The sequence below is a fragment of the Lycorma delicatula genome, chromosome 1 (genome assembly GCF_047948215.1).
Source record: "Lycorma delicatula isolate Av1 chromosome 1, ASM4794821v1, whole genome shotgun sequence".
NCBI classification, from domain to species: Eukaryota; Metazoa; Arthropoda; class Insecta; order Hemiptera; family Fulgoridae; genus Lycorma; species Lycorma delicatula.
Genome location: NC_134455.1, coordinates 30,031,873 through 30,044,454, shown reverse-complemented (window position 1 = coordinate 30,044,454; position 12,582 = coordinate 30,031,873). Strand labels below are relative to the sequence as shown.

General features: G+C 31.3%; 1 protein-coding gene across 2 annotated transcripts in view; it reads right to left on the bottom strand.

The window, feature by feature from the left end:
* Positions 1-580: 580 nt before the first annotated feature.
* The window catches only part of LOC142334315 (ketohexokinase-like), a 37,234-nt gene continuing 25,232 nt past the window's right edge, over positions 581-12,582 (bottom strand). For both annotated transcript variants that reach the window (XM_075382259.1, XM_075382267.1), the window contains 2 exons: positions 7,410-7,567; positions 581-934 (listed from right to left, as the gene is read on the bottom strand). In XM_075382259.1, the coding sequence (XP_075238374.1) occupies positions 774-934; positions 7,410-7,567 (319 nt within the window). In that variant the 3' untranslated portion in view covers positions 581-773. The remainder of the gene's footprint in view (positions 935-7,409; positions 7,568-12,582) is intronic.

Genomic DNA, 12,582 nt, shown 5'->3' with positions numbered 1-12,582 from the left:
GGTTTATCGACTGTTTTTAATTAATAGACCTAACTAATAGTTCTAGTTATTGGGTTTAATAACATTCATCTTAAGCCCAATATTAAAAATAATTTAAAAATTTGAGAGGGGAGAAAGAAAGAATGAAAAAAATAATGACAATAATTTTCACCCACTATAAAATATATTATCATTTATCACAGTAACTATTGGGCATCAGCCTATTACAATTGTGTGAATAAAATAAAGAGTAATAATAATTATGAAAAAATGATGTTATTATTTCACTATGTATAAGAATTTAATCTATCTATAATGCATACCTATGAGAATGTCCATTCAAGTGTAGAATTCTCTTTTACAATGTAGAAGATATAGGTATTATAATATTGAGAAACATGGTTTAACTTAGTTAATGATTAACTTCCAGTATATTATGAGTAGCCTAATAATATTGATTTAAAAAGTTCAAGAAATAAAATTTTTAAGTGATATCAACAGTTTTCACTTACTAATACCAAATCATGTAATTGAAAACATTCTTAACTTTAAAAAAAATACAGGTTTTGGAAGAAATACATAAGCAAAGAAAATATTTGAATTGTATATGAATGAAAATATTTTTATTATCTAAGTATTTTGGTAAATAATTAAAATGACAAATAAAATGTAAGTAGAAGATGCAGGGAACACTTATATTTGTAGATTCATATAAAATTTAATTAACATAGCTATTAATTAAGAAATCTGATGAACTTATTCATAGGATAGTTGCATAGTTTTCATTCTTTTGTTCATGGTGAATGATTCTTTTCATCTTTTTCAGCCTTTGATCTTAATAGCAATTCTTTCACATATTTATCACTAACTTGTTTTAAGAATGTGTAACCAGGTATTCCAACTTTTGCCCCGGCGATTTGACATCCAAACCACACACTATCTTTCAATGAATATCCTGAAATAAAAACTTGTACTTTAGGCTAATACTGATTAAAATAAATTCACTTACCAAAAAATGTAAGGTTAATTTAAAGAACATGTAAGAATTGACATACAAAGGAGAGTGGAATGAAAGATTAAAATAATTGAAGATTAGCTATTTTGTAAGGAATAATATTCAGAGAAACTAAAATGTAACCTGAATTGTTAACAATAAATATTAAATCATATTTTTCTGATCCACATTATTCCTCTGTACTGTTAAATAATATTTAAATTCTATTAAATAAACCATCTAGTACAGAATACTGAGATAATCTTAAATCTTGATCTTGATCTTATCTGAAATTTGTCATGAAAATACTTTCAAATCATGACTGAGGATGCAGGAAGCCAATATTCTGTAATAGGTGATTTATTTAATAGAATTTAAATATAAATCAAAATAATCCTTAAACATATTTAAAATACTGAATGACTTAATCACTGATTTGAAATATAAATTTAAGGAATCAATATGAAAGTGAGTCTTTTGTAGTTTTTAATAAACTTAATGTTATCATGCTGTTAAAAGAACTTGAAAACTTATTTCAGACATAAGGTTTAAATTAGAATTCAAATTCTGTTGTGAGGATCCTTTTAACATTACAACTTTTGTTATGATACTTTGTACTTCTGTTGATTCAATAGTCTTGTCACATGGCCCTGCAGTTTAAAACGCTCATAATATCCGTTCAATAGTATAGGTTTAACTGAAAACTTCTGTAAGAGGTTTCCTTAAAACTGAACATTAGTCTTACTGGTTTCACCTGTATTTTTAAGTACTATAATCAACAGTGGAGAACAGTGCGTTGATAAGATCTTCTGAATCTATTACATAGCTCCCTTTTCATTGAAGTTGCTGGTGGTACTGTTGTTGGTGATTCCATCTTGAAATGGTAAGTTCTTCAGTATACAGTCCAACAACATGTTTGACTAAGTTAACACTGAACGAACATTTTTAACCATTATGGAGATAGGCACCATTATCAACAGCAAGACCTGCAACACCACTGATGAAAAAGTTATATAACAGCTTGCATCTTCTAAAAGCACAGATATTTGTATTTAGGAAGTAAATGTATTTATTGTTTTAATTCGATTTTTATATTTTAATTTATAATTCAGGAACTTTATAAAAAAATATTTAGACATATTGAAAAGTAATATTCTTTGAATTGAGTTCATATTAATGAATTTTCTAAATTGGTTAATTGGTCTAGTATTAATTAATTGTTAAATTGAAATGAATTATAATTCATCTCTGATTAATGATTACCCAACTTGGTTAAGGGAACATGGGTATAGCATATCTATATTATTTAGTGACCAGAATAAAACTGTTATTTTTTGTTTGTATAAAATACTAGACTTATTTGATTGAATACATTCAACCACCAGTACAAAGAGCATGTACATGTATAATACACACAAGAATTAGGATTTTAAACATTACTTCTTAGAAGCAGGACATACATGCATACACAGCAATGTGTAAATGCAAATTACACAAATAAAAATCACTAACTAATTAAACATGGTCTAACAATATGAGAATTTTTGACATGTGACATTTAAAAATAAACTTATTAAATGAATTGTGCAACACTCATTAAATGTGAATATTCAGGTACATATTAAATAGTTTCTTAACTATCACCATGTTACAAAAATTCCACCTGCAACACAATTAATGAAAGAATACATAATACTTCTAAAACTTTGAGGAATCATATTTCTATATTTTTAGACAGTAGCTAGTTTTGTAAATTTGCTTGAAAAAAGTTTAATCATATGATCTAGTGATTTAAAATAAAAATTTAAGTTAATGGGAATGTAAATGAACAGTTAACTATTAACAAATTGTACTCAATATTAGTTTTAATTAATTACTAGTTTGATGGTTTCTATATCACAGTTTTACTTTCTAAAGAATCTCCTCATTGGTGTCTATACTCATCATCATTTCTGTCTTGGATAATAAAAAGTGTGCTCACAAATCTTTCAACAACTTCAGCTTTTAATGTTTAACTGAAAAAATATGCCAAAACTTAATATAAAAATCTACTGATAGAAGAAGAAGATGACAGTTTCTATATAAATCATGTTAACACTGAATATGGAAAAAATTTAAAAAAGATGTACATAAAAATAATATTTTTAATAACTCAGAAGAAATCGGTAATTGTTAGTCAAGAAATGGTAAAAGCAAAAAGTCTAACTTGCAGAAATAGATGAAGTTATTCAACTACCTAGGTGACTATATGCTCAGATAATTTATGCAAACTAGAGTTAAATAGGATAAAGTGAACTAGTTTTACAATGCAATCAGAAACCTAATGAAGATGATTCCTTACTTAAGGAACAACGTTGTGTCTATTCAATATACATTACATACCAATTGACTTATGCAGAGGAAACATGTATTACAGAGCTGCAAGAACCAATTAATATTAGCCAAAAAGAAGTTTAACAAATGTAAATTAGGAAAAATAATGATATAATTATGAAATAAGCAGAAGAGATGGACAAAGAACAAATCTGGGAGAAAGGATTTGTTACCAGAGTGGTCTGTGATGGTATGCATATATAATAAGAATGCAGAATAGTTGAACAAAACAGAACCTGGAGGTGAAGATTGATAAAATAACAGTAGACATAATGAGAGTGAGATGGATGGATGAAATTAGGTTACAAACTTGAATAAGCGGCATGTACTTGACAAGAGATCTAGTGAACAGCAGGGTTTGAGAGACTGGATTGTGGTAAGTTTATGACCATCAGAAATATTATGTGCAACACCAAGAGGTTTCGATAGATCACAAAGGACATCTCTGACCCCTGAAATACTGGCAACTTGTATGTTAAGGAATGGGTGAAGGAGAATAAATTTATCAGATTTAAGATTCTTAGGGCCCCATGACAATTTATAAAATTGTAAAAATAATAAAAGTGGGCAAAATAAAATATCCTCTGTTAGTAATACAATGCAAAGTTCCATTCTTATACTTCCTCGTTCTTATTTTCTTTCTGCGAACAACAGATAAATTCTGTTAACTGGGGTGATTAATAATGAAGTCATCATAAAATAGATTTTTATTAAAAATTCATTTTTTTTTGTGTGGTACGAAACAACTAACTAAATAAGTTCTTGTTTGAAGTTAAAATTCCTGTAAAGTCTAATGATTCAACATCTCTGTACTGTATATCATATCAAAGAAGGTCGAAGATAATTTTCCAATTTTTGAGTCAGTTATGAATTTATTCAATTGAAAAAGTGAGATATATTTACATTAGTAAATGCTTCTGTAGAAAAATTTTCTAAATACATTTTGTAGTTTCCACTGTAGTAAAAAAATGAAGCTTTACTAAAGCTAAATTAAACATGTGGTAATTTTTATGAGATTGTCTAATATTTCATAATAAAAATTATGTTTTTCAAAAATCTGATCTGGTGTTTGTAATCCTTTCTGTTTCTCATGGTGTTCACTTAGAGCTTAACATACTGTAATATTAGTACTTGTGAGCTATACAGGCTGGACTTACCATTTGGTTGGTTTATCACTATTAAATTATTTACTACAATGTTGTAATCTCTTACTCTCATGGTTTCATAGCCTTGGTCTTTGGTTTTGTGATTCTATATTTGATTATGGCTACTTTCATTCATACTGAACATTGTAATAGTTTTTTAATAATTTTCATCTTGGTAAAATGTGTACCCAATTTATAAATTATCTTTTCCTATTTCTATTGAAAATATTATAATTGGCCAAAGTGATGAAAAAGGTAATTGTATTTTTGGAGAGAACTGGCACAAAATTAATTCATTGTAGTACTGATTTATTTTAGATTTGACTTTGAATTTAAGAATTGAGTATCTGAGCAGAGTTAAAGTAAATATAGCATTTATTAGAATTAAAAAAAAATCAATGATAATAGAACAAAATTACAAAAAAATCACAGCAATTTATAGCAAAACATGTTCAATCATAATTTTAATTTTAGTTATCATGATAATGCTCTGAAACAAATGCTTTCTGTATCATATTCATGAACCTAAGTACAAAGGCAATTGTTTTCCCTTTCTGAAACAACCTTTTCCCTGATGAGTTGGTTATTTGAAATACTTCAAAAATATTCTGTAAATAAACCTTTACAGAGAGAAATTCATGGTAGAATCTTTAAAGTAAAGAACCAGGTTGTAAGTTGTTTACTGATATATTTAGTTACTTATTAAATAAAGGTGATGAAGAGAAAGATAAAAAATAGAATAAATAAATAAAGATGCAAATTTTCTGATGTTAAAAGATAATTATGGAATCCTTGCAAAAAATAACTGAGAATAGGCATTATCCATCCCAAATTACAAAAGGGTTCAATTGAAAAATTTGTCTTTCTGTAAATGTTACTGAAATAAGAATACGGTTAGTTTTTAATATTGTTTGTAAAAATTTAATATTTAATAATAATAATCTTATATTTGGGGTGATCTAAAAATTTATTTCAAATGACTATGGGCAAAAATAATCTAAAACACTTTAAATAATGTAAAGAATTATAAAAATCAAACTGCATTCAGATTAACAAATTTCTCTAGTAGATTACACTTTTCATCTGAGTCTCTTTTCTGGCAGAATTTGAGTACCATTATATTTTATATATGTTTACGTAGTAAGGTGTAATATGTTTGTAAGAGGGCATGATAGTTCAAAGTTTCTGTGACTTCTTTAGAATTTATTAAAAAATGCAATTCTCATTTGTTAGATTCTTTTCAACAGCTGTCTATACTTGAAATGAAATTACACTGAAAAATATTTATGAAAATATCATTGTATCTTATGATGAATATTCTGACCAATCCTTTCTTTAATGACCCAAAGCAGCTGACAGTGTAAAAAAAAATAATTTTTAGTGCCAACTAAAAAAATTGTCCAACAATTGAGTTTAATGATCAGATAATCCATAATTTGCTGTGAATTTTCTTGAAGATCCTTATCAGAATTTCACAATTTAAAGCAATTCTTATTGTTAATAACATAACAAATTGTATTAACAATATTATTAATCTATATGAGAGATATCTTCTACCTGCTGTCTGTTCAGATTCTCTAGGATAAAACAACATTTTATAAGGTGAGAAATATTTTAATTTTTTTTTAATGAACAATAAATGTTTAATTAGAAAAAGCTTCTTAAAAGTAATTTTCTAGTGATTAATATCACACACACACACACACACACACACACACACACACACACACACACACACACACACACACACACACACACACACACACACACACACACACACACACACACACACACACACACACACACACACACACACACACACACACACACACACACACACACACACACACACACACACACACACACACACACACACACACACACACACACACACACACACACACACACACACACACACACACACACACACACACATATTAAAAATTGTTTGGTATTACGATAGCTTGCTGAATAAAATATTTTTTAATTTAATTTTTATAAAAGTTTAAACTATTTTTGATTATACTGGTGCATGAAAATATTTTTCCTATTTTGTATCTCGATGTAAATGAAACAAAGTATATGTGAGCAGTTCATATAGAATCCAACTACAAGGTGATTATAAATAGCAGTGATGACAATGCTTTTTAAGTGGCATGAGTGGTAGCATGTCGGCCTTTCATCTGGAGATCCCAGGTTCGAATCCCGGTCAGGCATGCCATTTTCACACATGCTACAAATCATTCATCTCATCCTCTGAAGCAATACCTAACGGTGGTTGAGGTTAAACAAACAAAAAAGTAGGAATGTGTGTGTGTGTGTGTGTGTGTGTGTGTGAACTTATTTTGATAGTTGTGAAACAGCTATAAAACACCTGGTCTTCAAGTATAATACAACTATGACATTAATCAGCTGGTGCAAATACTATGATTATTATGTAGTAATCAAGCTATATTACTTAGAACAAGCTATAAGTAATGTAGCTCTAAGTAATCAGGGCATGGTTACTTAGAGCAATCTAGCTCTAAAGCAATCATGGCTAACAGAAGAAAGATTCAGAATATATTAAAAGTAACAAGAACTATCTCTCTTTGATGTGTTATATGCATAATATTATTTTTGTAGTATTTGAATGCAAATATCTCTTTACAAGTTTCTATGAAATACTCTTTTCAGACCCAGAGCTCAACTTTATCTTGGGCTTTACTCTGTTTACCTAAAACTAAAACAATCTACATACATAAAAAAAACTATTTTAATTATTTCAGTTTTGTTTATTCATAAAACCCCAAATGTTAATTCAAATAAAAAAAAAAATATCTCAAATGTTAATATCATGAATTTTATCTGTTAATTGTTTTCTAGTGTGTCTAAAAATAAAAATAAATGTACAATAAAGTAAACATTTGTTGACAAACCTTCATTAAGGCTAAATATAACAGCAGCACAAAATGTATCTCCAGCACCTAATGTGTCTACAGTCTTCTGTTGTATGTTTGCTGGAGTAAAAACAAAGTCCTCCTCATCTGAGAATCCAGTTGCTCCAGACTCTCCCCATGCACTAATTATCATTGCCCTGCAAAACATCAAATTTAAAATAAATATATCATATTTTTGTGAGAAATCATTATTTATATAGAAACAGAGAGCTTTTCTTCAATGAATTTGTAATATTAAATGGATCATATAGAGTGTATACGTCATCTAAAGTTTGTAAAGAACAGATCTAGTTAACATTCAGAGGAATTGATTAAATTATACAAGAGGTTATCTCTAAAATAAAGACCATTTCATTGTAAAAAAAATTATTCTGAAAACTTTATAAATATTTTTTATTTCTCTTAAACTACATACCATATACTACTTCTCTATGTAATCACCACATGAATTATGACATTTATTTTAGCGGTACTCCAGCTTCAATATACCCTCGTTGTATTCTTCTGCCGCCAGTCCATTTAGCCACTGATTAAAAGCATTTTTCAGTTCATAGTCACCCGCGAATTGCTTACCACTCAAAATTCTTTCAATTTCCCAAACTAATGGTAATCATAAGGAGCTAAGTCCGGACTATGGTGGGTGATCATAAATTTTCCATCCAAATGTTCTCAGTAAATCTCGTGTTGGACCCGCAACATGTTGACGTGCATTATCGTGACGTGAACGCAGTCGGTCAGCTGTCCACGTCGCCTATTTTGAATGGCGCGCTGTAACATAGGTAGAGTTTCGCAGTAGGCTTCTGCATTTATAGTCGTTCCACGTGGCATAAAATCAATCAGCAGTATGCCAAACCGATCCCAAAAGACTGTGGCCATCAATTTGAGTCCAAATGTTTGTGACTTGACCTTTGTTGGTCTGGTTGGTGATTGAGGATGACGCCATTCACTTGACGCCATTTTCTCTCTGGCGTGTAATACGAAATCCATATTTCATCGCCGATAACAATGAATTAAGGAACTCATCACCTTTTTCTGTGTACCGCATTCAAAAATTTCAAAACAGATCCCATCCAGTTTTTTTTTTGTGACGTTCCGTTAAGACGTGTGGCACCCAACGTGCACAAACCTTTCTGAAGCCTAAATGGTAATGAAAAATGCGACCAATAATAGCTCTTGAAACATCAAGAAAAAGAAGGGCCAGGTCGGAAATCGTTGAACGACGATTTTTTCTGATTTCATCTTCGAAACGTTTCAGCAAGTTCTCAGTGATTATCGAGGGCTTCCCCGAACGTTCTTCATCATGCACATTAATACAGTTATTTCCAAACCTTTCACACCATTTTCGGAAGTTTCTTTCATTCATTACATTATCACCGTACACAGCAACCAACTGCCTATAAATTTCAACCGGCTTAACGTTTTGATGGTTTAAAAAACGTATGACTACACGTATTTCACAGTTGGCGGCAAAATCGATTTTCGTATTCATTTTATAACGTAATAACTCACACGTAATCAAGGATACTACAACGCAACAACTTTCAGATAACAATGCAGTGTGTATATTGCTAGCGTGATCATGAACGACACAGCTTCGCCAACTTAAGAAGAGAAATTTCCCAGCGGTCTTTATTTAGAAATATCTCTTGTAAATTAATTAACAAGATAACATATAGAATTGTAACTCGAGACCTAGTTCCACCAACAGTCACCCCTTGACAATCATGAAAGGTTTTTTAAGCAATACTCCATAAACTGAACCAAGCAACATTAAAATTCAGAGAAGGCAGCATTCAGGCACGGTGGGCTGCCACGTAGAAGATAACATGCAATTGGAAGCATTGGAATGTCCCAACACTACACACACGAACAAGAAAAATACAGTCAAAAATCAAACTAAAGCAAATCACCTACATTTGCACGTACAATGTGAACTCGCTCATGCAGACTGTAAACAAAAAATAACAACTGGCCAAATGGACCAAAACAAAATTTTCATCATGGGTCTGCAGGAAATAAGAAACATTGACCAGGATGCTATATATCTCAAGGATATAGGGTCTACAAAGGTATAACTGGGAAGAGAGTGATGAAAAATCTCCCACAGTTTGGAACAGGCTTTTTAGTCAGCTTCAAAATAATAAACTCCATACAAGAATTCAAGTCTCAATCCCCAAGAATCTTAACACTCATCCTAAAAGCATCTACTAAAATCTACAATATAATAAACGCCTGTGCACCCATTAATAATAAAAATAACTCTTCAAAAAACGTAAAGAAAGAGAAAAGTTTTGAGATCTACAGTAACCATAAACAAATCGCAGAAGAATTAAACCCAATAAAATCTGTAAAAAACATCAATGGTGGGATAGCAATTGTGACGAAACAGTAGAGAAAAGACATCAAACATGGCTATTTCACCAATCCCAAAAATCAGAAACATTCTTCCAAAATCTAGTAAAACAAACAAAAGAAACCACTCAAACCCTAAAGAGAATAAAAAGACAACACCATAAGACAAGCTGAAGTCAATAGAAGAAGAATTCAATAAAACACAGTCAGGAGACTACTATAAAACCTTCAAAATTCAGCTTCAAAAATACAAACCCGCAACCCTACTAATAAAGAATGAAAATGGTAAACTAGCCCATAACAATAAAGACAACAAAGAAGTCCTAGGTAAATATTTCAACCGACAGAACTCCTAAACTTCAACACCAACATCCCAATAACAACACCATCAGAAAACATCAACCCTTCCACAACAAAAGAAGTCTACCAAGAACTGGTTGACATGAAAAATTACAAAGCAGCAGAAGAAAATTAAACTTTTGTAGAGATCTGGAAACATGCAGGGAAATCAGAAAAAATTGTCCTTCAACTGCTTGTGAATATTTGGATCAAAGAACTATCAGTACCCTGGACGACAGCTCTCGTCTATCTGCTACACAAAAAAGGGGTCAAAACAGACCCTAACAATTACAGGGGAATCTTACTCCTAGATTCAATATACAAAATTCTTTCAAGAATCATCGTCAACAGGATCGGTTCACAACTTGAGAAAGAACTAGGAGAATACCAGGGAGGTTTCAGACCCTGGATGAGCTGTCCAGATCAGATCATGAGTCTCAAGCTATTAATGGATTACAACAAGAAAAGAAATAGAGACATAGTGATAACATTTGTAAATTTCAAGAAAGTTTCTGACAGCATCCACAGAGAATCCCTCCCTACTAAAAATGTTAAGACACCTCGGACTTACATAATAAACACGAAAAATCTGGCCCTTACAAATAATAAGTCGAATGTAAAATTCAGAGGCGAGCTCTCAGAATCATTTGAAATGAAAACAGCACTGTGCGAAGGCGATGGGCTCTCACCGCTATTATTCAACTGCGTTCTCTATATGGTAATGAGGAAATGGCTCAAAAAATGCCCCGAAAAGTAAAATAAACCGAAAAATCAAAATGAACTGTGTTGATTTCGCCCACAACTTGGCACTGCTAGCAAATAACATCAACGAAAGTAAATCATAGTTATTAAGACTTCAAAACATTGCAAATAAAATTGGCCTCAAAGTATTATTCAAAAAGACAGAAATTATGATCCAAAAACAAACACGATTAACAGAAGTTAACATAAACGGTAATAAAATCAAAATAGTAACCCAATTTAAATACCTCGGAGAAATAATAAAAAACAACCGAAACGAAATAATTTCGATACAGATAAGAAGAAACAAACTAACTAAAGCTCAAAAATTACCTGGTACACTTACGATAAAAAATGAGCATAAATAAACGCAAAAATAAGACACTACAACACAGTCATAAAATTGGAAAGCCACTTATGCAGCAGCAACACTCTTCCAACTGAACGAACAATAAAAAAAAAAAAAAGACTCCAAAAACTCGAAAGAAGAATTGGAAGAACCTGCATAAAAAAATACCAGAAAGGCAGTGGTGGATTGTGCCCAGCAAAGTCGTGTACAAAGAGTTAGAACCAATCACTGATAACGTGCGTAAGGGATTCTTTTAACATATCATTAGGATGCAAGATTCAAGACTCCTGAAACAGCTAGTATAGTACAATCTCTACTCGAAAAACATCAAGACAGGATGCAGATGAGTCAGAGAAATAAGAGAGGATCTGAAGGAAATTGGCCTTACACCAGAAGACTCACAGATAAAATAAAATTAAAAAAGAAAATCCAGAACAAAAACACTCATTTCACGCTCAAGAAAAAACTCACAAGATGAACATTTTCAACACTAGAAAGGGCACAAAGATTGGAACCTATGAAAAAGTGCTTGGGGAACCGCAAGACCCAAAAAGTCCCATCGAAGTGACTGGGATAATGAACTAACTAAAGTGATCCTATGCGGACGTTAAAATTAATAACAAAAAGAGGAAGTTTTCAATTGCGCCATTTTCTTATTCTGCAGAGGAAATTCTTTTTGTGGTCCCATTTTAAGAGTTTTTTACGTAAGTTAGAGGAAAAGTTTTTAAAACCAAAATTAACAGTCTTCATAAATGATGTGGAGATATTTTTATTGCTGTTTCATCATTGTTTAAGAGCATTTTACATTATTGTAGTGTAATAGTATGTAGGTTTGTAGTCTAATGTCCAGAGGCGGCTCGCGTATAGGGACTGTGAAACTACAGTATCCTCTATTTCCACTTAATATTATCGATAACATTTCATATAACGAGTGCTTTTTTCTTTAATTCTTTCTTTATACTTGTACAATTTGTAATCCTTAAGCTGAATGTTGTAGCCATCCCCCAGTTTATAAAAAAGATACAATAATCTTTTTATGGAACTGTGCGCTTCTCAATTTGGTGTTTGGCTGTTGTGCGCGTGCGCACATAGGAAGCTGCACACGAGGATGCAAAGTGGAGAGAGCACTGTCGCTTCCGCAGTGCCGACCATGGCGTGCTGGTGGAAGGTAGTTTTTCTTTTTAACTTGCGTGTACCATATTCTTGAATATGATAAAGTGTAAAATTAGATTATTATCCTGCTTCCAGCTATTCTATTTGATTCATTTTTTTCGTTTCTTTTATTTTACAGAACCATGGCCTTTAAAAGGCCGAGAAAAAAATTTTCTAGAGCAGCACCCATCCCCCCCCCCCTTAATTTTAGCTACGCGC